Here is a 24,469-nt window from a genome sequence, read left to right on the forward strand (position 1 = left end):
ACTGGGGATTTGTTGAGGGTCTTGTAGCATCTGCAGCCATGGGGTGTGAGAGTGTCAGGCTGCACTATTAAAAAAGCCAATGAAACCAGAATGCTAACGGTTTTGCTTTTGTAGCAGAAAAGCTGAAAACTGTAAAATCAGTACTAGACCCACACTGCATGCAATCACCTCTTTTTTGGTTTTTTTAAATTAATAAAAAAATCTTATATTTCTAGGGAATCATGAGAAGTCAAGTGTGTAACATTGCTGCAGGTATCAGCTTGTCCTGACAGCTGAAGAAAAATGTGGTTACCATATCCTAGAAATGAAGCTGCCCGTTTTACAAATTTAGGCCATTTTTTACCCAGCCAGACTTCCAAGAATTAAGCCTGCGGTTACTAATGAGCCTCCAAACTGATGATGCATCAATTTGTGAGCCAAAAATTCTGCCTGTAAAATCAAACTTTGAACTGAGGTTCTTTGAAGAGCTGGAGCCAAAAATGTTGCATCTGGAATTGGATATAGAATAGGGAGAAAAGGTGGAAAGTTTCTGTCTCAGATATGTAACTCTTTAACCAAAGTCAAACACTAACCTGGATGGTTTAAAAGAGAAGTTGTACAGAAAGTAAGCAGTTTAAATTAAATTATTAAAATAGACATATATATGTCATAAATTGGCTACATATGAGGAAAGCTGAATTAGCTTGTGGATACTTGTATGTGCCTACTGTGGTTAATGAATGAATTTTACAAATTACTCATATTCCATGTTTTGTCAGAAATACCATCTTTTATTACAGTAGAACCTGCGGTCACATGCATAAATATTGGTGCAGTAAAAGATATTTTCATTGACTGTTTCCGGGCAATCGACACTAAGTTCATTTCCCACATCTGTTTACCAATTTCACTTCATCCAGCTCAACAAGCTGTTTCAAGAAGTAAAACAACACAGCTGTTTAAAGGTTCACATTCTCCTTCCCTCTCTCCCTCCTTCCCCATTTTATATAGTCAGGTAGGTTAAAACAGAAAAAAAAATCTGAAGATGAAATATTGATGTACAACAGTTCAAGCTGAATGCATAAAGTACTGTTGGAACAGCTATTCCTGAACAGAAAAGTTAATGAAAATACGTTATCTGAAAAAAATGGTCTGTAAGAATAAAAAAGCCTGATTTTCAGTTTTCCAAATGGCTTTCTATTGAAAGCAGAACCTGGTCAAATATATTATGATCTTTCTGGAATAACAGAGCAATTATCTTTCACTCCATCCATTTTTCTATCAGTAATATGTATATGCTTCCCAAAGTATTTAGGATCATGAGGTTTTGTTTGTATGGAGCTTCAAATATGGAAAATGAAAGACATTCTGTCTTTACTGGTGTTGCAAATGATGTCTGGGGGTGAAGATGTTCAACCACTGCTTTCTTTGAGTGTTTTGGGCTGATCTCTCATGTCCAGCACCTCCCTAGCTCATCAACATGAGGTTTGAGGTGCTGGGACACCCAGAGGGGCGTATTTGGAGAACTAGAATGAAAATTAATTTTAGTTCCACTTTGCAGTACCTTTGCCCATTTGCAAGGCAACAGAGACTCATCTTTCATTACTTATTGCAAACAGAAAGGGAAAATGTTTAATTTTGAAATGGGCTTGTGATTAAGACGCCTGGTCCCTGGTGACCAGCAAAGAGGACATAGCACAGAGTGCATCAAAAAAACCTAAGGAAATCCAACCTGTTAGGGACTGACACAGTATAATTAAATTTTACATTTCCTAAAAGGGTATTGGCACAAACTGAGCTCGTTAATTCTAAATTAAAGCTTTTATTCTGGCCTGCCTAGAACAACCTCCTCTAAAAAGGCTCTGTTTGCTAGATATTCAGGTTGCATTCACACATTTATTGTGTTATAGAAAAAGACTTGACAGATTTTTATCACTTTAGTAGAAATAAAAATGAACATATGTAATTATGTAACCTCCTAAGGAGGCTTGATTCTTTGTGATACTGTTCTAATTCTCATGGTGTAAAAATGTATGACTTTAGAACTTATATAGTCCTTAGTCTAGCAATTGGCCACACTCTGTCCACCATCTACCAGAGGTGGAAAATCTGCCCAAGATGAATGACTGCAGTACAACCTGACACAACAGAAACACGGGGAACAGATTATGAGCTCATACTTCAAAGCAGCTTTGTACAATAGAGTGCATAATGAAAAATCTCTATATGTCATTTAATTGTTTTATTTATACAGGGTTGTCTTAATTAGTGTTATACCAGATCTTTAGCCCTAGCTGTCAAAGTCTTGTGGAATTTCCCATTATGCTTAGTGAGTATTGATGGAAGCCACCAAATAGAGGTGATATGAGGATAAGTAAAACACATTAGGTACTGCTATGTTTGTTGCAAGTTGAGCACAAAATAATTTTTGGATGAAACGGCAACTTCCTCTGCGTCACCTGAGACCCACAGACTTATAAGTGAAGTATGGGGTTCAACTCATGAAAAATTAGCCCTTTAGAAGCTATCTGAAATATCTTGTTTCTTGTGTTCTCCACAGTGTTGGCTCAGGATATGAATTGTTATCCTTAGTAAGTCACCCATATGACTTGACTTAAACAATGCTTTACATTTGAAACAACTGATGTGGCACTAGTTCTGAATTGCAGCTTTGTTGCTGAGATTATTAAACTAGTACCATGATGTTTTGCAGCCACAGCTTCTGTTTGCAGACCATCTGCAGCCAATCTGATCATCCCATGCAGTCACACATTGCTTTATAACCTTGACCAGCTTAACTGAGGTGGAATAATTGTAGCTAATTTTTGTAGCACAGGCAAGCCTTTGATAGATGTAGAACACGAAGACATTACAGCACCATGTATTTATGCTAGAGGGCACTCATATTTCGTTCTGAGCAGTAGCAGAGCTTGGCGTTTGGTAGGACATGTATCTCCAAAGCACGGTGCCAACAGTAACTTTCAGGGAGTGCTGTGAGGTAGGTGTGTACAGAGATCCCTGTTTGACAGGTGAGGAAACTGAGGCAGGAAGCTTAAGGAATTTGACACAGATCACAGCAGGAGTTAAAGGATCTTTAACACAGGTATTAAAAATAACACAGCAATCAAGACAGCTTGAAAATTATTCTCAAAAAAGCCAGCTCATTATAGATATGTATCCATACATCCATGTCTGTGCAGATTAATTCTGGATGTGAATTTTTATTTTTAAAACTAAAGATCTTGCTTTCTTATTCCAAAATTCTGTGAGGAAAATTGAAGGCTTTAGGAAGAGCACATAAAGAGCTATGTCTCTGTCCCTGGCTCTCCAGGGAAAGAAACATAGCTCTTTTCTGCAGTGCCTATACGGTAACAGAACATTTAGTGATAGAGGCACAAAGTCATAGAATCATTTAGGCTGCAAAAGAACTCTGAGTCCAAACATAAACCTTACATTGCCAAGTAGGATGAATTTTACAGGCACATGAACCTCACAGGTCTGACATTACAAGGTCAGCTTGAGGAATTTTTTTTCCTATGCAGCAGATATTTTTCATTTTTCCTATGCAGCAGATATTTACTAGACTGAGAATTTCACTCCTTCATTTCCAACTAAGTGTTCAGTGAAGTATTGCAGTGACATCTGCAAATATAAGGCATCATGAGATTCTGTCTCCTCCCTTCCATGCTGCTACACCTCTCTAAGAAGAGGAACCCATCTCTGAAGACGGTTCCTGCAACTGAGAGTTCACACCTTAAGAAGGAAAAGTCTGAGTAAGAACAGAAAATGCAAGTGAATTTTCTATGGCAGGAGAGAGGCAAAATTTGTCTTGAAGGGGCTTGCAGCCAGATGTCAAGACTTCTTGTCTAGACACACTTCTCTGAATGACTCCACCAACCTGCAGTTTTTGTGAGCTGCTGAAAATCAACCATTTCATTTCCACAGTACGGTTCAGTAAATTCTTCACACCTTCCAGAAGAGTCTCTTAAGACAGTTTCATTTTGCTTGCTCCCTGTGATCGTTCATGTACATTTTAGAAGAATGTTTTCAGAAAGCAAATACCCTGCTATTCAACACAGATGGACTCCTGAAAAGTTCTGCTTGTATGTTACAGTGTGGATGGTGAATTTTCCCATGAGCATAAACATAATGAAGGGATGCATGTAAGGACTTACAGAATACGCACAGTTTAAACACACAGGCATATCTGTGGCATGAGGGAGGAGAGGAAAGGAAAGAATCAATGTGGGCTTTCCAGAGGAAATGCTGGCTCTATAGAATAGATAACATTTCTGAAAACCCTGAGATGCTTCACCTGTGAGACTGTACCCCTGACTGCCTGTTTTGTCACCCCTCACCCTTGACTTGTTCCCTTTTGCTTCATCTAAGATAATGCTATCAACCGCGAGAATGTAACTCCTCAGAAAAAGGGAGCCAACACTTCACCAGTCTTGGAAGTTCAGATCTTCTGGAGAGCTGAATGATGTGAAATGTTCCTTCACATTCAGTCCTGTCACTACATCCAGGAGACTGAACTTGCAATGGGGTGATTTAACTGTGTGCATTCTTGGTGTCTCCTTCTGAACAGCTAAATTTTCATTGTCATCATCATCTTCCTCATATGACACAAGATCATTCAAGTTTGAGGGGTGACAAAGAGCAATGATGTTTGCCTGGTCAAGGTACTGAGAAAGCATCCTGGAAATCAATGAACAAGTAGGGTGCTGCTGCAGTCACATCACAAATAGGAGTTTTCAGAAACAACATGGCAAAGAAATAGGTTTTGATATCACTGGCGCTACCCAAATAGGAAAACACAGCCATCATCATGAGTCTTATTTGACCAGTAGCCAAAGAGAGTTTTGAATAGTTGCTATCAATGAACAGCTCATAATAAATTTTAGCTGAAGAAAAAAAAAAGGAAAAGTTTAAATATATTTTTGAGAAAATGGCAATCTGCTTAGGGACAATGTGGGCAGGCTGGATTCGTTGAATAAAGTATAAATTGTGAATCATAGTTGTTCAGCTCTTGTAATAGTCTGGAAGTCTCTTAGGATTTAAAGCAAGCTGAACAACTGCCAATCTTGGAGGAATTCAAGTGTGGTTTTATAATATCTGGTTCAATAGACTGAACTGGTTCACTCTCACTAGCAATTATGTGTTTCACTAAGCATCTGGAAGCTTCATTGATGTTTATATTTTCCTGCAAGTGAAAGAAAAAGAGAGGTTGATTAGTCAATATTAATTAAACCACGCTGCATATTTCCTGTGCCTAATTAAACTCTTCTCTCAGCAACATCAAAAGTTTACTTACCTTAATAAACAGTTTTCAAAAATTGACTGTGTTGAATAATGCTTACTGGAGTTTTGAAGTTAGTTAAGTCTTATATAAATTATGATTCATAGCTCTTTTAAAATGTACACAGAGCTGACTTTAAATTTTTTACCTCAATCTCTTGGTGATTTGATTGCTTCAATAAACTAAAAAAAAATAACTCTGCAGAGGTGTTGAAGACCAATGCCTGAGGTAAAGCTCCAAAACCTATATTTCACTGCTTGAATAATGGTTACTCATTTCCAAATAGTTAATTACCTACCAGCAATTACATACATTCATAGCACTTATTTTTTAAAGCCTTTTCTACAGTTTCAAGAAGATTTCTCTATGCAATGCTCACAATGAAACCTGTGATGCTTAAAGAAGGTGTCAAGACCAAAAAAGTAAAACACAAATATACACTCTCAAAATCTGTAAGTACCTTACATAAAATGTTTAAAAGGAATTAAATAATCAAATGTAGCATTTTGGCTGTCAGCCTACTAACAATCTAGATCAAACGAGAACCAAACTGTGATGAACCAGATTCATTGAATAAATGATACAATCTCAAATTACTCAAAAACAATAAAAAAAGTTCTGTATGGTTTGGAGTCCTCCCTTGTTTCTTGTTGAGGGACTTATCTCCAATGCACTGTTTCAGAAGAGGTATATCACCACTGGTTTCATTTGCAGGACAGAAATCCTCACTCTAGGGGTTAAAAATGAAAGCTAAAGCACCTTTTTTCCTACATGTGCCTTACATCAACTGCACATTTAACTTGCAGCAACCCTTGCTCTGTTCTTAGAATAAATAAAGCTGAGACAGCCTGATCAACAGCCTGAGACACAGCTCAACACAGCATAGAAAATAAGCAGTAGTACTGAGTAAAGATTTTTTTTTTAATGACAGCCACCAGTATGTTTGGAATGAAAAGTCAGGCTTTCTGGCATAAAAAACACTCTTCTAGTCTAATTATTGGCAGGAGATAGAAAATTCACTGTAGCTTCAATCTGCTAGAAAATTGTATCACACAGCCACATACAACCATATGGAAATGCATACCAGTATATATGTACACATTTGTGTATATGCACACGCTACTCTTGCTCAATAAATATAATGTTTTATTAGCAACCTAAGATAACCCAGGTTTTCAAGCTGAATCACCAAATTATAGAGTAGTTTTGGTTGGAAGGGATATCTAAATGCCATCTAGTCCCAGTTCTTGAGCATGTCCAGGTCCCTCTGGGTGGCAATCTGGAGCCTGCTGTACTGAGGCCATAAACTAGATATAAAAGAAAGAAATGTGTGTGTCTCAGTAGAGAAGGCACATTTATAGGAAAATCAAAAACTAAAGGAATGGATTCTGTTAGGCTGACTTCATCCAATCCCCTTTAAATAAATGGCAAAACTCCACGAATTCCATTGTCCATCCCTTTGCCCCACGGTAAAGGGCTGAAATCCGTGGATCTAGCTGAAAATGTTAATCAGTGCAAGATTTCACAGGTTTCTTCAATGACATACATGAACTTAAATATTTTGTAGAATATCAGTAGGCTGCAAACCTCCAAATGTTTAGGAAAGTAATCTACATAGTAACCCCTAGAAAGTACCATGGAACTCGGAATCATCTCTGTACTGAGATTCTGTTGTATCACGCGCCTCTCAGACAAGATATGAAAATTCCTCAAGCATGCACTGAAAATCTTTTTCAGACCACTGTGAAATTTTATTAGAAAGAAAAAACAGACAATGAAAAATATCTCTCAGTACTGCTTAGAAAACTGATGCCAAAACAGGATTGTTAAATGCACAAAACCAGAAATGTAAAAACCTTTTGCATTGTGTTTGTCTTTGCTAATGGACTGGTGAGCGTTTAATTTACCCATGTGCTGCTTCTGTCTTGAAACGGCAGCATGTGCTTATTCAAGAATGTCTTAGGGACTATCTAAGATTGTGCCCAAATTGATTAATGTTCAGATGTATTAACAAAACCCCTCTTTGTCAGAGGCTACCATTTTACAGGATTGGGAAAGGCGGAAGGAACCAAGCCCACAAAAGCATGAAATGGGTAAAGGTGAACATCCCTCATGCCTGATGGTGATAGACGGAAGTCCATGTGCCAGACATGAGCCTAAAAATTCAGAAGAAAAAAAAAAGATTCAGCCAGTGCTCAAACAACAAAAAAAAAAAAAAAGAGAGGGAAGGAATAAAAAGTAAAAACTCCTGTCCTGAGTGTAGAGAGGCATTTCCTCATCCTGAACATTTATAAGAACCATTTAAGCTGTGTGGATGACAGTTTCAGCTGGGGTACAAGGGTAGGAAGAGGAAGTATGACCCTGGCAGACAGCACAGCTGGTTTTTACTTTGTGTCCAGCTCCAGTCTGCTCCCGTGGTTCAGATGACAACTGGCACAGGGTATGGATGAGAAGTGACATGCTAAGTCACCTGCTGCAAGGAGCCTGTGGTCAGGCCAAAAAAGCAACTCCTGCTGTCCCAGATCCCTGCCTTGACCACTTCCTTTCTGATGCTACTATTGCCTTTTGTTACAACCTTAATCCTGTGGTGTCCTAGATCTGCAGATCAGACATTGCTGTATTCTGGTCTGCCTAATGAAATATTGATTTCTCCACCTCTCCTCCTATAGTGTGTTTTGCAAAAGAAAAATCTGTATTCTGCTATGCAGTGAAGCAGCTGCAGACAGTAGAAGGTGATCTGTTATCCAAACATAGACATCCAGAGGCCTGGTGATTTTAGAGCACATGAGATGTTCAAAGGCAATTAAGGGGAGGAAAGAGAAAAAAGTGAAAATCCACTCAAATACAAAGAAACCAACAGAGTGTAAGATTGGACAGAGAGGAATAATCACAGACACCCTACTAATGGGATTGAGACATGGAAACAGCCTAAATTATACCTAAAAATAACATTAGTTATGTTTCAAAAAAGCAAGAAAATATAGGTGAGACAGTGGAGTGAAACAATGTCTTTCAATGGGTCTCTTAAATGCCGTAACTGTCATCTCCCATGTGGCTTTGTCCTACAAAAGAACACCACAGGAATTGTGATGATTGCTGAAGTTCCGGCTTATTTTTATTTTTATTTTTTCTCCTCCTCTCCTCTCCTCTCCTCTCCTCTCCTCTCCTCTCCTCTCCTCTCCTCTCCTCTCCTCTCCTCTCCTCTCCTCTCCTCTCCTCTCCTCTCCCCTCCCCTCCCCTCCCCTCCCCTCCCCTCCCCTCCCCTCCCCTCCCCTCCCCTCCCCTCCCCTCCCTCCCCTCCCCTCTCCCTCTCCTCTCCTCTCCTCTCCTCTCCTCTCCTCTCCTCTCCTCTCCTCTCCTCTCCTCTCCTCTCCTCTCCTCTCCTCTCCTCTCCTCTCTCTCCTCTCCTCTCCTCTCCTCTCCTCTCCTCTCCTCTCTCCTCTCCTCTCCTCTTTTTATTTGCTTTTGGTTTTGCTTTTGTTTATAATAACCTCCTTCCACGTTCTGAGCAAATTTTTTGAGTCATACTGAGAGACCTCCTCTGCCTCCTTGGTGGAGCTATTTCTGTACAGCAATACATCCAGGTGTTATCTGGCTCTTGACACGGTACTAGATGCCCCTGTAGTGCTTGCTATCCAGCCTCCTCTGAGGCCACTTTTACCTTCAGAGCTCTCCAAACACAGGGGACACTGTCTCCCTATATTGCTTTTAAAGCTGGTATTCAGCACTGCACCTTTGGTGTGTTTATCTGGACAGCAGCTTTCTGTGATAGGGAAGTGCTGCTATGACCATTTGTCAAACAGAGAAAAAGCAGAGCCACAAACAGAGGAAACTGCATGAAGCCTGGTCCAGCACATGGTGGCTAGCTGGAAAGTGGGAGATGGCATAGGATGAAGTCTTTGCATGATAAGGTAGGAATGCAACACTTTCCCTTCTCAAGAAAAGCTCTCTCCCAAGAGAGAGCTTTTACTGCAAGACCAAAAAGGACGGATTTTACCCATATCATGATGTCATTGTGACTCTCAGTCCTCTGCTCCTGATTCAGCATGCCAGCCTTTATAAAACCCTTTCCTAGGCATCTTGCCTTGCCCTGTTCCCTGAGGTGCTTAGCACATTTCTGTGTGCCTCAGTGAGTCCCAGCATCTGAGACACTATCCCAGTCAGTGCAAGAGCTGAGTTGTGAATCCATCCCTAAGTGACTTTCCCTGCATCACCCTCCCAAAATCTGCCAGAGCAAGGACCTAAACCCTGCTTCTGTGATGATGCCTGACTACTTGTGCCAATCTTTCTCCTGGCCTCATCAAGAAAGAATGCAAAAGTGAAAATCAGAACATGCTACTCTTTATTCTATTACCAAACAAAACAAGGCAATGAAAATAACTCTGAGTAATCTCTGAAAGCCAGAAAGGAACACTGGAGGACGTAAATGAAATTAGCATTTGCTTTGTAGATCGATCTTATTCAAATATGTTCTTTTGAAGGGTGGTTTTATGGAAAGGATAGCAACTGAGGGCAGGGAAAGAGAGCTGCATTATTTAAAACCTTTGAACTGATTGCTATTGGAAATAATGCCTCGTAATCAACAATCAACTAAAGGGAAAATAAATACATTATTGAATGTGACTCAAAGCAGTACACAAGCTCAGCAACCTTTTTTGCATTCTGGATTACCTTCCCCCTTATCTGCCATCTTTACTGCAGATGCAGAACATTAACATTTAGGACATTCCATTTTAATATATGAAATAAGTCCCCACAGATTAGACTGGCACTTAGCTCTTTGTAGAAGAACAAAAGCCCTTGCTAGTTTTAAGGGCCTGTCTCACTTTCAGAAGAATGAAATTTTTGTTTCTTTACCATGCATATATCTTAGATTTGTCTATGTGGTTGTTTTCTTATATAAAGCTTTTCCATTTTTACATTGATAGTTTCTTCCTCTTACTGAATCTGACTCTTCTGAGTCTTACCTTGAAAACCAGGGTGAAGAACAGTGTGTATGCAGGCGCAGTGCACCTGGGGAACTCTAAATCAGTGCTGCCGAGAGACATGACCTTAGACTACTAATGCAGTTGAAGGAAATTTACTTCCCATAAGTAAACATTTAAAAATTGTGAAATATTCAGGTATTAGACGGGAGCCTAGTGAGAAGCTCATAGCTTCCACATTTTATTTCCATAATGCACTAAAATCCAGGAGCAAGGAAATGACTTTAAGGATGCTTTAACCTGTGCTCCCCTGGAGCTAACAGTGTGAGGGAGTGGCTCCACATGCTCCCTCAGCAGAACTCCCTTGGAAACTGCTGGGAGCAGAGCCTTATTAAGATGGTGTGCGGTACTCTGTGGTGGTGTTTTTACAAAAACACAACCACACAAGTTAAAAGCCATCTGGATGCAGGAACATGAAATTCATGGATGTGAACTGCTGTGACTGCAACTCTGAGAACAAGATAATTTCTCTGATTGAATTCTTACAGCTGGATGAATATCCTGCAACAAAATTTTTTCACTAAATGACCTTCCAATCTCAACAATTTTGTGAATCTCTGAATTTCCGGTTTAGGGACAGCAGTAAATAACATATTTCATGAAAGTGATCCAGAGAGCTACAGGATAGCTCTAACACCCATAGGACAATCTGAATCAGCTCCTTTTCATATCAGGAAACAAACTCTGCAGAGAATATTGCACAGAGTGATTGTACATCTGAAAAGAAATCTCCTGCCTTAAGCGTCAGCTTTATTACTTGCTTTATGGCAGAATCTGAAATATTTTCTAAGACTGTACAGTGAGATTGGTTAGACTTTTTTACAGTGAATTAAAAAGACAATTTAGGGACCCACACATCCCTAACTGGGTCTTGTAGTCTCAAATGGATTGTTTGGATTTAAGTTTCCAGATCAGCGGATCAGTTTAGAGTGTCAGCCTAATTCAAATACCTGTCCAAATCTTGTTTTTCTTTATGGAAATCAGAACTGCTTATTGTGTTCCTCTGTAAGTCTACTGCATAGCTTGCTTTTTTCTTCTTTCATAATAATTGTCCAGTCAGAAGAACTAAAGAATCTGTGATTTAAACAAGGGCTAGTAGATCCTGGATTATTCACAGAATTCATTGGTAAGATAGGAAGAATTAATGTTCTTGCTTTTAAAAGAAAGGCTGGAATAGAGGAGAGAATGACTTTCTGAAGGTAACACAGCAGATCAATGGCAAAGAGGACTTTTGATTGCTAGTCCAGCATTTGGGCCCTACAGAGGGCCAGAATTAGATGATTTTTAAGGTCCCTTCCAACCCAACTCATTCTGAATCTATGGTGACACACCATGGACTGCCTGTCAAAAAAAAGCTGAATAAATGACATCTTATTATCCACATTTCTTAGAGGCGGAAAGATTCTATAACATTCTCCTGGTCCAAATAGGATGTTTCCAAATAGCCCAGAGACTCAGACTGCTCATCAGTCTCCAGACCATGATGGTCAGGAGACAAGGATCTGTGTGCTTGACTTAGTTTTGCAAGGCCCTGAAAAGCACAGCTACCAGCCTTTCTGGGCAATTTGGAAAAACATGACTGTCTTTTCATCTAACTCTCTATTGCTGACAGCAGAATTACAGCAGGGAAAAGAGGAACTCAGGCATAATCACAACACAGCCATGTCCAGTTGTAAGGCATTTCAAGTTATTTCTGAATTAGGTACTTTCAAGCACATTTAGTTTAGCCTGACTTGTCTGTTTTATTGCACAAGTTCCATTTTCATTATAAAGTGATAACAAGCTTGAAATTGATCCTTTTCTAATCCAATTCAAAAGCTCACCTCTTTGAATTGGAATGGTGGTGAAAACAGTTTAAAGGCTTGGAAATGTGAGTGGAGCTCTCAGCTGCTCCGGCCATGTGCTGGATGACTAAATGTGTGACAGGAAGAAGAAGTTTCCTTCCTTTAAAAGAAAGAATCTTTCACAATAGTTTTGGTCATAAAATTTATTAAAGAATTTACTATTAAGGGTTATTTTGTGACTATCTGGGGATGTGCCCCTCAGATTGCAATCAATACGAGCAAAGTAAATATGCAGATATAAAAGAGACCAGGCTCACCACCGGATATATGGCAATAGTGTAACTTGTGACTATACTGTGAGGTGGTGGTGCCCAATAAGGCCCTTCTTACATGGAAAACTATGGATAGTTTTCCATGTACTATAACTATTCCAAAACAAAATATTCTGTCTTTGTAGGGAGCAGAAGACTGAAACAGGCTGAGTATTTCCTTCAGATTAATGTAAGAATCAAAACTAATACATGAGAATGCATTAGGTGGCTCAAATGTCTTCTACTGGAGTTGTTACTTACAGAAAATAGCACCAGGGAATAATACAGTGATTTTTTTTGGTGTAATCTTCTGGTGCTACAGACAAAAGCTTAAAACCCTTGACAGCTTAAAATATGGTAGGTACATATACAGCATGCTACTTTCTACAAGGCAACCAGAACGAAAAGATGTTATTTTTCTAAGTAATCATCTTTGTTTTTCAAAAATGCATAAATCATAGTCAGTTTGCTCTCAAGGCTTTAACATTTCCAAGCACATCTCGAGAAAACCTCCGGAGATCTAATTATTCCAGGGCACCACAAAAACAGAGTTATTACTTATATGAACTGCTAAAACTGCTGGCTGCAATATGATGACTCCTTTGTCCGTGTTACTCTGCTTCAGAAGAGTTTCTATTCTCTGTAGTGAACAGAGTTAGGTATTAATTTTTCCCAGAACCAAGTCCAATTACTTATGATGCCCTAGGCTGAAAGAATACCAGGTATGTATAATATCCATTATTCTCAAATAGTAGTAATAATAAATTTTATTTAGAAAAGGAAGTGTAGAGTTTAGTTTAAAACTTAGACCAAGTGGGGAAATTATTCTGATCTAATTTAGTTCGAATGTTGTGATTCTACCATCTTTACTGGAATGACTCTTTGCATAATTTTAAAGTCAGAAGCCTTCAATTCTGGGTGGAAATCAGGCGTATGGATTGCAGAAGAACAGATCCTAACCTCTGGTGTATAGCAGCAGAGAACGGTCTGAGAACAGTTGTGTGCCCTCAACTCTCACCACTCCCTTCACAGTGGCTTTTGAAAGCAAGTCTTGTCATAGCTGGATTTTTTTTCTGTTCCTACATGATTGCATTGGCAATCTGGGGACTTCTAGAGTTTCAGAGTTAAATAAAATAAGAAGAGTCTAGATATTTCTCATGTTCAAAGTAACAGAAAATCTTAATTCTATGTGGCTTAGAAAAAGTTGGAAAGATTTCCTCTTTTGTGACTTTAAAAAAATTTATGTCCTTTATATGACTTTTATACTTCCATAATTCTGCCCCAGACATCAACATCATGAAACCTCTCTGTGATCTTTAAAATTGTTTGCATATTCATTTTCTGTCATGACCTGCACAGGCAGGTGCAGGCACAAGAAATGTGGTCGCCCTTTTTGAGTGGTGAACATGTTCTGGGGATTGATGTATGGAATTCATGGTACAGATTCCATTCTCATAGTATAATATAGTTTATCCTAAAGAGGAACACTGGATTCTCTTGGCCTCACCCAACACAAATCGGCAGATGAACCACAGACCTGAATACAAACCAGGTGCTGCACATGAAGGAATAGGAAGTACCCTGTTGTGGAGCAACATAATTTACACACTGACCTAGACCAAAATTTCTCCCTATAAGTGGCATCTTGAAGAAACAGCGATTAGATTTCAGACCAATTCAGTAGGAAAGCAAAGACATTCATTACAAAGACACAGAATCATAGAATCATAGAATCGTAGAATGGTTTGGGTTGGAAGGGACATCTTCAAGTCATCTTGTCTAACCCACCTGCCAGGGCAGGGACATTTTCAGCTAGATCAGGTTGCTCAGAGACAAATCCAATCTAGACTTGAATGTTTCCAGGGATGGAGCATCCACCACTTCTGGGCAACTTGTTCCAGAGTTTCACCACCCTTGTCAGAAAAAATTATTCCTTATCTCTATTCTAAATCTACCTTCTTTTAGTTTAAAACCATTACCCCTTGTCCTATCACAACAGGCCCTGATAACAGGTTTTTCCCCATCTTTCTTATAAGCCCCCTTTAAGTACTGAAGAGCTGCAATCTCAGCTAAGAGTTCATGCAATGCTTGAGGCAGTCTGGGAAATGCTGCTATTCTCCTGCTGTTACTTCTGCTGATTACAAGTGAAACATCTTTTAAATACTAATGCTTAAAGAAGGTGTCAAGACCAAAAAAGCAAAACACAAATATACACTCTCAAAATCTGTAAGTACCTTACATAAAATGTTTAAAAGGAATTAAACAATCAAATGTAGCATTTTGGCTGTCAGCCTACTAACAATCTAGATCAAACCAGAACCAAACTGTTTACATTTCAAACATCCAAAAGTTCCCCAGAGTGTCAATGATGACACCAGCTTTCATAAAAAGAGGATATAATCAACACAATATCCACTGAATTGTTGTGTTCAAATCAATATTCCACATGCCAGCAATACAAATCCCTTATGCACTGAAATTAACTAAAACATCTCAAACTGATATACAGTACCAATGTACCTTTGGCCTTTATAATCTGAAAGTCCGCCTGCCTGTTCTGATTTTAATCTCAATTTTCCATGCACTCAGGAAATCTGTACCAAGGAAAAGAATTGAACCTTAAAGCAGCTCATTCAGCACTTTTGACCACTGATATTTCCTTCCTCCCCAGATATGTGATTTTCTTGAAGAGGCTTTTGAGAATGAGAGCTTATAACAGTAAGCATTGTATAAGCACTACAATAGACTGACTTAATTTCTGGAATCAAAGGCAATGAAGCTATTGTCTCAAATCAGCATTTCTTGGGCAAGGTGGTTATATAAATATTTAGAGATAATATTCAATGTTAAGAATGATAAAAAACATCCTCATGTCATTCACAAGAGGTAGCTTTTATGCCTTGCCTAGGGTCATCTTCCTCCCCAGGCTCTTACGCAGTAACCTGTGGACCAGGTCCATACTTTACTGCTGGCCTACCATATTAGAGCAGCTGCATTTCAGAATGTCACACATAACTTGTTTTGAAATAAAAGACCAAAAAGAAATAGAAATGTATACTATATACTTACAAATTCACTTTTAATTCCACCAAGGGAGGAGCTTTTCAAGGTGAACATTTAGACCAAATGAACTATTTTAGGAACTGATTTCTCTGTCCTTAGAAACATTTGAAAAGAAATGGAAACTTTACCTTGGCTGATGTTTCAAACCAGCCCACGAACCCGTTCTCTTTGCAGAACTGATCCATCTTGATGCCGTTGTTCATAAGAACATCTATTCCCTGGTCACATTTGTTTGCTAATAGGACTGTTGGCACAGGTTTGCCATTGGGAAGAACCAACTTAGAGTCCAAATCCTCTTTCCATTTTGTCACTGCTTCAAATGTTGCAGGTCTTGTAATGTCAAAGACAATAAACGCCCCCATAGCCTCTCTGTAATACACCCTGGTCATGTTTCCAAATCTTTCCTGTCCTGTAATGAAGAAAGTAGGAGGGGAAAAAAATACCACCTTGTAAAAATCAGTATTTCCAGTCGAGGTCAATATTTCACAGAGCAAGTTTTATAAGATAACAATACCAAAGGCAGAACTTCATTTTATAAGTCCCTGGGAAACTACTCGTTGCCTAAATAATTATAAGTACCATGCTAGACTGATTTGTATGAAAATGCAGGAGAGTATTGCATGAAAAAGGAATTTTCAAGCAAACACTCAAGGAAATTTAATGAAGTTCATTATAAGTGAATAGTAAGTGTAATATGTGAATAATAAGTGAATGACCTTATTAGGCTGCCAGATTTCTCAGTCTGTGGACAGTACTGATGGTCTTTTGGTACATTATAGGACTTTCAACAAGAGTCACAAAAAAATCTGGGTACCAGATTGGAAGCTCTTTGGTACTCTGGTATTTTGTCTAAAGCATCTGACACAACCAAACTGCTCACTCATGAAGAGGATCCTTCATATTCTCGTGCAAGTGATAACCAGCAGTACATAATATAGCTCTGGAGCCATACCAGGCATCAGAGCAATTGCTTTAAATATAAAAATTAAATTTAAAATAAAATTTACTTTTACTGGCAAACTAAAATACAGAGGTGAGGAAGGTGAATTTAAAGCCTACAAACAGGGAAAGTGCTCTAAGAAATAGCACAGCAGTAGCAATATGAAGAGTTGCATTACTCCAGTGAAAAAATCTGGGAAGAGGGTTTCATACTAGATCTGTTCAGAAGGTTTATGGGTTTTTTTGTTGAATTCAAAGTGTTTTCTGGGAAAGTACAGATTTTTTGTGAGTTAACAGTACATTATTATATTCAAACATGGACATTTATAAATATCTATCATTTTATTGATTAACAGTATGACCAAATTAACACATGGCATCAGGATGGGGTATGTTGATCAGCTGTGGATTTGCTAATATATCTGCTGTTTTCATGGGAACCCTGAAAAAATAAACTACACAGAACTTTTCTTGAAAATAAAAAATAGAATTTCCACTAATGTCTACTGCTGAGCTGTGATCCAAAGAAGAATTATAAACTCCTGAAACATTTCAAAACAACAGCAGCCTTTAAGCAAGACAACTCCTGTACGTGTTTCCATAGCTGGGAAAAAGTGCTATGAAAATAGAAACATTCAATGCAAACCTGTTTCTAGCCTTAGTTTCTCAATGTGAGTAGTTTTGAGTAGGTTAGGAAGACAAGAAGATTGGCAGTCTGCCTGTGACCCCAGGAAGGTTACCTGTGGAGGATTTATCTGATGGAAATTGTGCTGTCAAATGTAAGGGAGGGCTGAGAAGGGAAAAGTGTCGATTGCTGGGCTTCTAGACTTTCATTTCATGCACTTTCATTTAATGGAAATAGCACTGAACCCACATATGGGGTCAACACCATAGCACTGAACCCACATATGGGGTCAACACCATCAGTTTGTGATGTTTATCTTTGGTTTTAAGCACTGTGGCGGCAAGGAGAAAGTCATTCACATGATACAGAAACCAAAGAAGAAGCCTCTCTTCTCCAAATTACTGTCAAATTTTTTTTACTTTAGAGAAACACTGTGTCCTATTGATAAAGCAAGATAGCTTATTTCTGGGAAAGAAGAGATCATATTCAAAATTTCTTAGGTCTATATTTTATTCAAATGTCTTATGATTCCTATCAGTGGGCTAATCAGATGAATGGCTAAGTCATGTGCTATTCAATAATCTCCTTGTTGAGAAATTCTTTTTTCATCTGCAAGAAGGTGCCTTCAAACAAAAGCCAAGGTCTGATTAGAGACACAGCAGTGAGGTAAGCAGCAACATATACAAATCTTTTTCAATGGATATTGTATTTCAGTGATACTTTATGCTTCTCATACAAAATTCTTGAGATGTAGATATATTTACACTGTAGGTGATAGAAGAGCAGCACAACTCAGGCCTCACACATATTTATTGGGACACAGATCACTAAGATATGTGGGACATGGTGTCACAGAACATCAACTAAATTATTCATTTGCAACATGAAATCATTCACCATGAAGGAAGTTACTAGAGGAATAAAAGGCTCCTATGTTGTGATCTTCTGCCTTGTAGTGGCCCACAAATTTCTGAAAAATTGCATGACACTGATTCTTCCTCTTGCTTCCAGCTGCTTTTTCAGATACATAGGATTTTCACTGCACAGAAAAGCCAACATGTTTGTAAAGGCAGCATTTTGCAGGTAGACAGTGGTAACCAATTTCCATCATAGACCACTTCAAAGAAAGAGAAAGAATGGAGCTGCTGTCCAGATGAACTGTCTAAACTCTTTTTGAAGTAGTCTTTTTCTCCATCAGTTATAATTAATGTATGAATCTACTTGACAGAAACACATTCGGCAATTTTGAATGGAAAAAGAGGTGCTTTATAAAGCAGAGTTTTAGTTATATGACATCTGCATAATGACTTTGATTTACATTGCAGAAAAAGTGCTCTTTAGTATTTGCATTGAACTTGGAGAGCTAAGTAATATGTCTAAGGGTGCAGAAGGACTCTTTTTTCCACAGATTCTTGCTTATGTGAACAAAATCCTATATTAATAGATGAGGTTCCTAAAACTTTTTCATTTAGCAGAATTACTTGTAAAAATAGTCATTGTTTGATGTATTAAAGATGTCAAAATATGGCCTTAGGTTTTCAGCAACAAAATGGTTTAGGCAGAAAGTAGGCTAGAAGATAGATCAACCATTCAGTGGTATCTCACAGGCAGCCTTGAATATTAGAATCTGCTTTACTGTAAAGAGTGACAGGGGAAGATTGGTTTTGCTTTTCACTGGAAGGGTCAGAAACTTGTGGAATATGTGATCTGGCCCATTGTACTTTACTGCACCCCTTGCAAGGCCGCTGGCACTTGGCATCAAACCCCACAAATCCAATGGCCTTTGCCCACTGAGATGGTGGTTTATGTTGGCATTATCAACCCTAAATTAGATTAAAAAGGTACCTAAGGTTAGGGGCCCTTTGTAGTTGGGGACTGAGAAGAAATGTATAATTGTTAATTCAGATGAATCCTACTCTACTTGGAAGTGAACCCAGTGAGACCAAAGTGACAAAGCAACAAGATTTCTGTTAAAGGGAAGGACTCCCTGTCTGAAGGGCAGCTGCCTGCACACTTATCCTAATCTCAGTGGCACCTCTGCAGCAGGGAAAGCTATCAGCTCATGGGCTTAAAGCAATCAACAGCTGAAATTTCATATTTTATAAAAATTTACCCCACATAAATTTGTACAAAAATCTACAATTTTCATTAACCACTCTCATCTCTGATAAAGGTATAAAAAATAATAATAAAATGCTATAACTCAGATAATTTCCACCATCTTGACCACAGCATCTGAAATATGGCACAAAAATTGAAATTAAAAATTGATTAAAACTGCCCAATGCTGAGTTTTATGATGCGTTCTACTTCTTGCCGCTGTCCTAAGAGAAAAATGCTTTTGAGAACCACCTTGCTCTACAGACAGCCTTTAGACAACACTGAGAAGCTGGAAATTGTGGAGAAGATTTAAGCATTTTTTACTTTTCACTTCAAAACAGCTTTCAGAATATTCACACTTGAATTCAAATAATTGTCTTTATGGACTGAAGCTTAAGCAAGCCTTGAGCTGATGTTCACCACCCTAGAATGCAGAAAAGCAGGCTGTCAGCAGGATCTGGCCCATGGATCTCACCACCAATCTATACTGAAATAAAACCATCACAGCAAGAGACTTATTTATGTTTGCAGAACAGTAATTTCAAGGTAACTTAGCCTAGAAATCACCATGACTATCTTATTTATGCATATGTGCTGCAATGCTTAGCAGCCGCTGAAAGCCTAAAATGCTGATGATGTGCTGTGCCTGGCATTACTGAACAGGTTTCCGCTTACTCCCTCTGCAGCATAACAATCCTAAAAACTTTACAACTGCAGAGACATTCGTCTGTATCTGTGGGAAGACTGCAGCTTCTGAAGGTGAAAGTGACAGGGAAAGGTAATGGAACTGTTCTTTCCCCAAAGCATCCGTCCAACTCTTCATGAAATGAGAACCAGCCTTTTAAACACAAACCAACGTCTTTTTGGTAGCAGTGAATAATGCAGCCCACTCAGAAGGAGTGATAAGGAGGATGCTGAGATGGCTGTGGAAAAGGATCAGGGAGCAGGCTCTGATGTGCCTGCTCTTGTCTCTCTGATGCACTCAAAACTTCTTCCTGCAGTAAATCTGCAGCTAAAGCTGGTCTTCAGAGAAATCTCTGGGCTGTGTGGGCACAAAACACAGACAGTAGCACAGAGAGCAGCCTTGCAGAGAAGGGAATAGCAAATACACCCAGATCTGCTGTCTACAACAGCTGTTTTCTTCAGAAGTGGTGTGCTGGCCTGCATCTGCAGAGCCAACCCCATCCACAGTAACTTTGTGCAAAGTATGATTAAGAGTTTCTTTTAAAGCTTTCCTTCTAACAAATTGTTAATGAATTTAAAGGATATGCACACAAAGGCAGTAGAAAAGATAAAGAAAAGATAAAGAAGAGATAAAGGCAAATTGACTGAGGAGCAAGATACAGTGTTGTATGACACAGCAGTAGAGGTGATGGCACACTTTAGCAGGAACACCAAAACTGATAATTTGTGACATGAGGTGAAATGAAATTGAATCGTTGTGAAGAAATTAAAGACAAGGAAAATTTTATCATGTATATCTCCTCCCATACACAATACTAAACATTCAGTCACCTCAAACTTAAGCACTTCACTGAGTCAGACATAAGTTCGTAGATTTTAATGACAGCATGTTGTTACAAACACCATAACATCATATAGCATGAAGGTTAATCCTACTATTCCTGCCTAACACCCACAGTTTCAGGAATATATTATGTGTTAAAAACCCTGTCTTAATGTAACAATGTGTGATGCAGAGCCTACATTATCCCTGAATTAATTTTTGTAGTGCTTAGTTATCCTTGTTTTTTGGCATTTCTTTCTCATCTAAATAAATGCAGTTTCAGCATTTAGCTATTAGATCTAATTTTAGGTTTGTTTACCAAATTAAAAAATACAGAAAAATATGCTGCAGAAATATTAACTACATTTAATTAGATGGCACCAGATGAACCAAATTTACTTTTTCTTCTTATGTATGGTAAGGGTAAACAAGGCTAAACTACTTGGTTCTACCACAGCTGGAATATGTTGCTCCTCCAATGAAGTCACCATGTACATAAATCCTACTAATAATGTAGATAAGCTTGACACTGGTTTTATTCACAACATTTTTGAGAAAATTATTTCTAGATTGTTAAACAACTTACTACCCACTGATCCACAGTGTGAAAAGCAAGGAAGAGTACACATATGCTTGGTACTGGGTTCTCTCCCTGTATAATGAAGAGGGGAAAGGATATAAGAGCTAAAATGATACCTGATATCTATATATACATACATATATCAATATGTATTCATATATAATGAGTGATATGAGATATTATTGATGCATTTGCAGAATTTGCTTCAATTCAAGGTGTCCTGCATGCTAAGCCAACATCCTGTAGCTTGGTGAGAGACTGAAACTTTATTTCCTTGCCGCCAAAGATAAACCTGACCTAATAACAGAGATTCCACTGAAAGAGAGGATGTTCTTAGACCAGAGATTTTATTTTTCTCCCTCTTCTCATTGCTCACTTATGTTTTGCAGATGATGATACATGACCAGCCACAGTCAGGAGAAACCAATTCCATTCTCTCCCAAATTCCAATCAGTATTACTTCTTTTTCATTTTTAAACCACTTTTTCTCTCACCAGCCAGATGCCTTATTTGTGATAACTTCTATGTCTGCACCATGATCGTCTGAATTCAGTGTGTTGCTTACAGAATTTCCTTTCTATGTACAGCCAGCAACAGCTGAAGCTCCTTAAGCAGAAGTCATTAAAGCTAAGACAGCAACTCTTTTTATTACTGACCACTGTCTTGACCTTCACAATGATGGTTTGAATTGGGCAGTTCATATGAAATTTAGTACAGTACTGTAATTCTCTCTGTCATATTTGGTAACTCAGAAAGCCTGCTAGTCATTCAGTACTACAACTAGGTGTAATTGCTTCTGCAGCCTGACTGAAAGCTACATCATATGATCTGCCAGCACATGATTAGTAGTGTAATAAATCTCTGACACAAGGCATGCAAAATACATTCTTTAAGTCCCTGATACATTCAAAATTTACTATTAAATGCTTTTTTCTCATACAGAAAAGTTTTTCTGGCAGTGCATGTATTTGTTGTTATAATCAGTCACTGGGGAACAATAAAACTAATGTTTGCCCCACTGTTCCAACTTTTAATAAAGAAATACATGTATGAGCATATATGTATTTAACACCATAAAACTACAAGACTGTATTAGTGTGTGAAAAAGCGGAGTTTATACGTTTTGCATAAAGCAGCGTTGTTGCATAAGTTTTAGTACCTCAGTGCCAAATTCAGAGCTCAGACATGAGACAGCTCAGCGCAGAAGAAAGGCACTCCCTCCGCCGATAAGAATGTCAAGAATTTTTTCATTTCACCAGTTTTACCCAGTGCTGTTCCAGACTCGATCACTGAGCCCACAGCTCAGGCCACAGGCTGGCACAGTTGCCTAACAGCTGATATGATGTTCACCTTTACCCCCTACTTAATGAAAGTAATTCCTTAATTTAACTGAGTCTTTAAATGCCCTTCTTTATGCTGTAATCTACTGGGTTACACAGTTCTATTTGGATTCCTGCATTCACTAAATGAAAAAAACATTACTTACGGCATGTGATATATGCCATCAAGATAAACTTATTTTGTGGACTGAAACAAAAATGATTAATTTTCAGTAAGGGGGTGGCAAAAAAATGTTGTGTGTTTAATTTGAAGCCAAATCGAAATTGTCTGAAGCACTGACAGCAACAATATCAAATTCTGCGGGTTTTAATGATGTAAGCATGTGGGGATATCTGGACTTCTTTACTCTTTTCCTCCTTGCACAGGGTAAATCATCTTTTGTTTCGCTTGATGTTGGAAAAAGGATATTTAAACATGAGTAATTATATTTTTAGCAACCAAAATAATTGCCAAATAGAAACATTTCTCTTTTCAAAACACATTAGAAGTTGCTTTCATTGGAGTGAAGGAAGGAAGGTAGGAGAGAGAGGAAGGACAGGAAGAAGGAACATAATTCAATAAACTAACTCAGACATACATTTTCTTTATTTTTTAAACTATAAAAGTAATTTTAATCGTCTTACTGAATGCCTCATCTATTCCACCAAATTAAAAAGATATAACAGGACATTCTTGTTACTCTTCCTCCTGTCATAGAGATCTGTTAGTCCAAGGAGGTAAAACTGAATATTGTCAGCTGCAGGGAAACAACTGGGACATTTGGAGAGAGGTGGCTGGATCTCTGAATGTGTCCAAGGGCTTGGGAGAAAAATCAGATAGCAAAGGTTCTACTCTGACTCTCTGACTTCCCAAGTTTGGGAGCCTGCTGGTTTTAGGGAAACTCCAAAATGTCAATCTGCCCTTAAAGTTTTCTCTCCTCTATCTGCTCTCCCTCACTGCATAGGCACTGGCAGTTCCCAGCTTTTAGATCAGTACAAATGAATTAGGGTCTACATTTTGTATTTTCTTTCGATAGATAATGGGGCAAGGGCTTCTCCTCTGTACTCACCCGCAATATCCCAGAGCTGCAGCCGTACCACAGTCTCAGCATCCCAGTTCAGCACCTTCAAAGCAAAGTCCACCCCGATGGTGGCCCGGTAGTGGGGGGAGAAGTTCTGGTGGACATAACGCTTGATGATGCTGGTTTTGCCCACTCCCAGGTCCCCGATCACCAGCAGCTTGTAGAGGTGCTCCTTCTGGTTGTGCTTCTGCATCTTTCCTGTGTCTGCGGCTGCTCCCTGCAAACTGATTGCATACTCTGCCCGAGGAATCCTGCCAGCCTGAGGGGAAGAGAGGGAGTGAGGGACTGGGGAGGGAAGGAAGGAGAGCAAGGTAGGTGGAGGCTCTCTCCCTTCGTACGGAAGCAGGATCACCAGGTCCAGCAGGCAGCCCTGCTGGGAGATGAAGTAAGGACTGGGGGAAGGAAGTCTCCCAGAAAATTTTGTGCGTATGTATGTAAAGGTCAGCACGAGGTGTGCCTGGGATTAGTCTGGCTGCTAAAGACTTTGCAGGAAAATTCATGCAACAGTCCTGTTCTCTGTTTGGTTGCCTGCTGAAAGGACAGTGTTTCTGTTGTGCACTAGTTTCACACACAGTTTTTGAATCAGCGCCTTGGTGATAATTTATCACCCTACGCTTGTTTCCAGATGTCTTTAACATGCCAGTGACTGCAAAAAAGTCAGAAAATTCCCTTCAGAGGTTTCATGCCTCCACTAAAGTGCAAAAATTAAACCAGTGTGACTTTAGCTTTGGATGTAATATGGTTCTAATCCATGTAAGTCAGTGTGAATGCAGTTAAATCACTAGAAGCGGCGGCAAAAGCAATATACAGCATCTTTTCTTGTGTCCATACTAGGAGAGCTGTACAAATTTAATTATAGCATACATATTTTAAAATTTCATTACCATAATTGTGAT

General features: G+C 38.8%; 1 protein-coding gene across 2 annotated transcripts; it reads right to left on the minus strand.

The window, feature by feature from the left end:
- Positions 1 to 742: 742 nt before the first annotated feature.
- Positions 743 to 23,996, minus strand: RAB38 (RAB38, member RAS oncogene family). Of its 2 annotated transcripts, none has more exons than XM_048295428.1 (3): positions 23,562 to 23,996; positions 15,550 to 15,830; positions 743 to 5,182 (listed from the first exon to the last, which is right to left on the minus strand). In XM_048295428.1, the coding sequence occupies exons 1-3, from the start codon at positions 23,764 to 23,766 to the stop codon at positions 5,030 to 5,032; spliced, it is 639 nt and encodes a 212-aa protein (XP_048151385.1). In that variant the 5' UTR covers positions 23,767 to 23,996; the 3' UTR covers positions 743 to 5,029. The 2 variants fall into 2 exon arrangements, with proteins under 2 accessions (XP_048151385.1, XP_048151384.1); XM_048295427.1 differs by lacking the exon at positions 743 to 5,182 and adding an exon at positions 5,191 to 7,434 and having other exon boundaries at positions 23,562 to 23,867.
- Positions 23,997 to 24,469: the final 473 nt, after the last annotated feature.

The sequence above is a fragment of the Corvus hawaiiensis genome, chromosome 2 (assembly GCF_020740725.1).
Source record: "Corvus hawaiiensis isolate bCorHaw1 chromosome 2, bCorHaw1.pri.cur, whole genome shotgun sequence".
NCBI classification, from domain to species: domain Eukaryota; kingdom Metazoa; phylum Chordata; class Aves; order Passeriformes; family Corvidae; genus Corvus; species Corvus hawaiiensis.

What these genes read in the sequence shown, in the direction of transcription:
- RAB38 (XM_048295428.1), bottom strand. Translation starts at nt 23,766, where the DNA reads ATGCAGAAGCACAACCAGAAGGAGCACCTCTACAAGCTGCTGGTGATC. An exon ending in GCAGCTCTGGGATATTGCGG is followed by an intron (nt 15,831 to 23,561) that starts GTGAGTACAGAG and finishes TCTTCATTACAG; the next exon opens with GACAGGAAAGATTTGGAAAC. An exon ending in GGTTTGAAACATCAGCCAAG is followed by an intron (nt 5,183 to 15,549) that starts GTAAAGTTTCCA and finishes TTTCACTTGCAG; the next exon opens with GAAAATATAAACATCAATGA.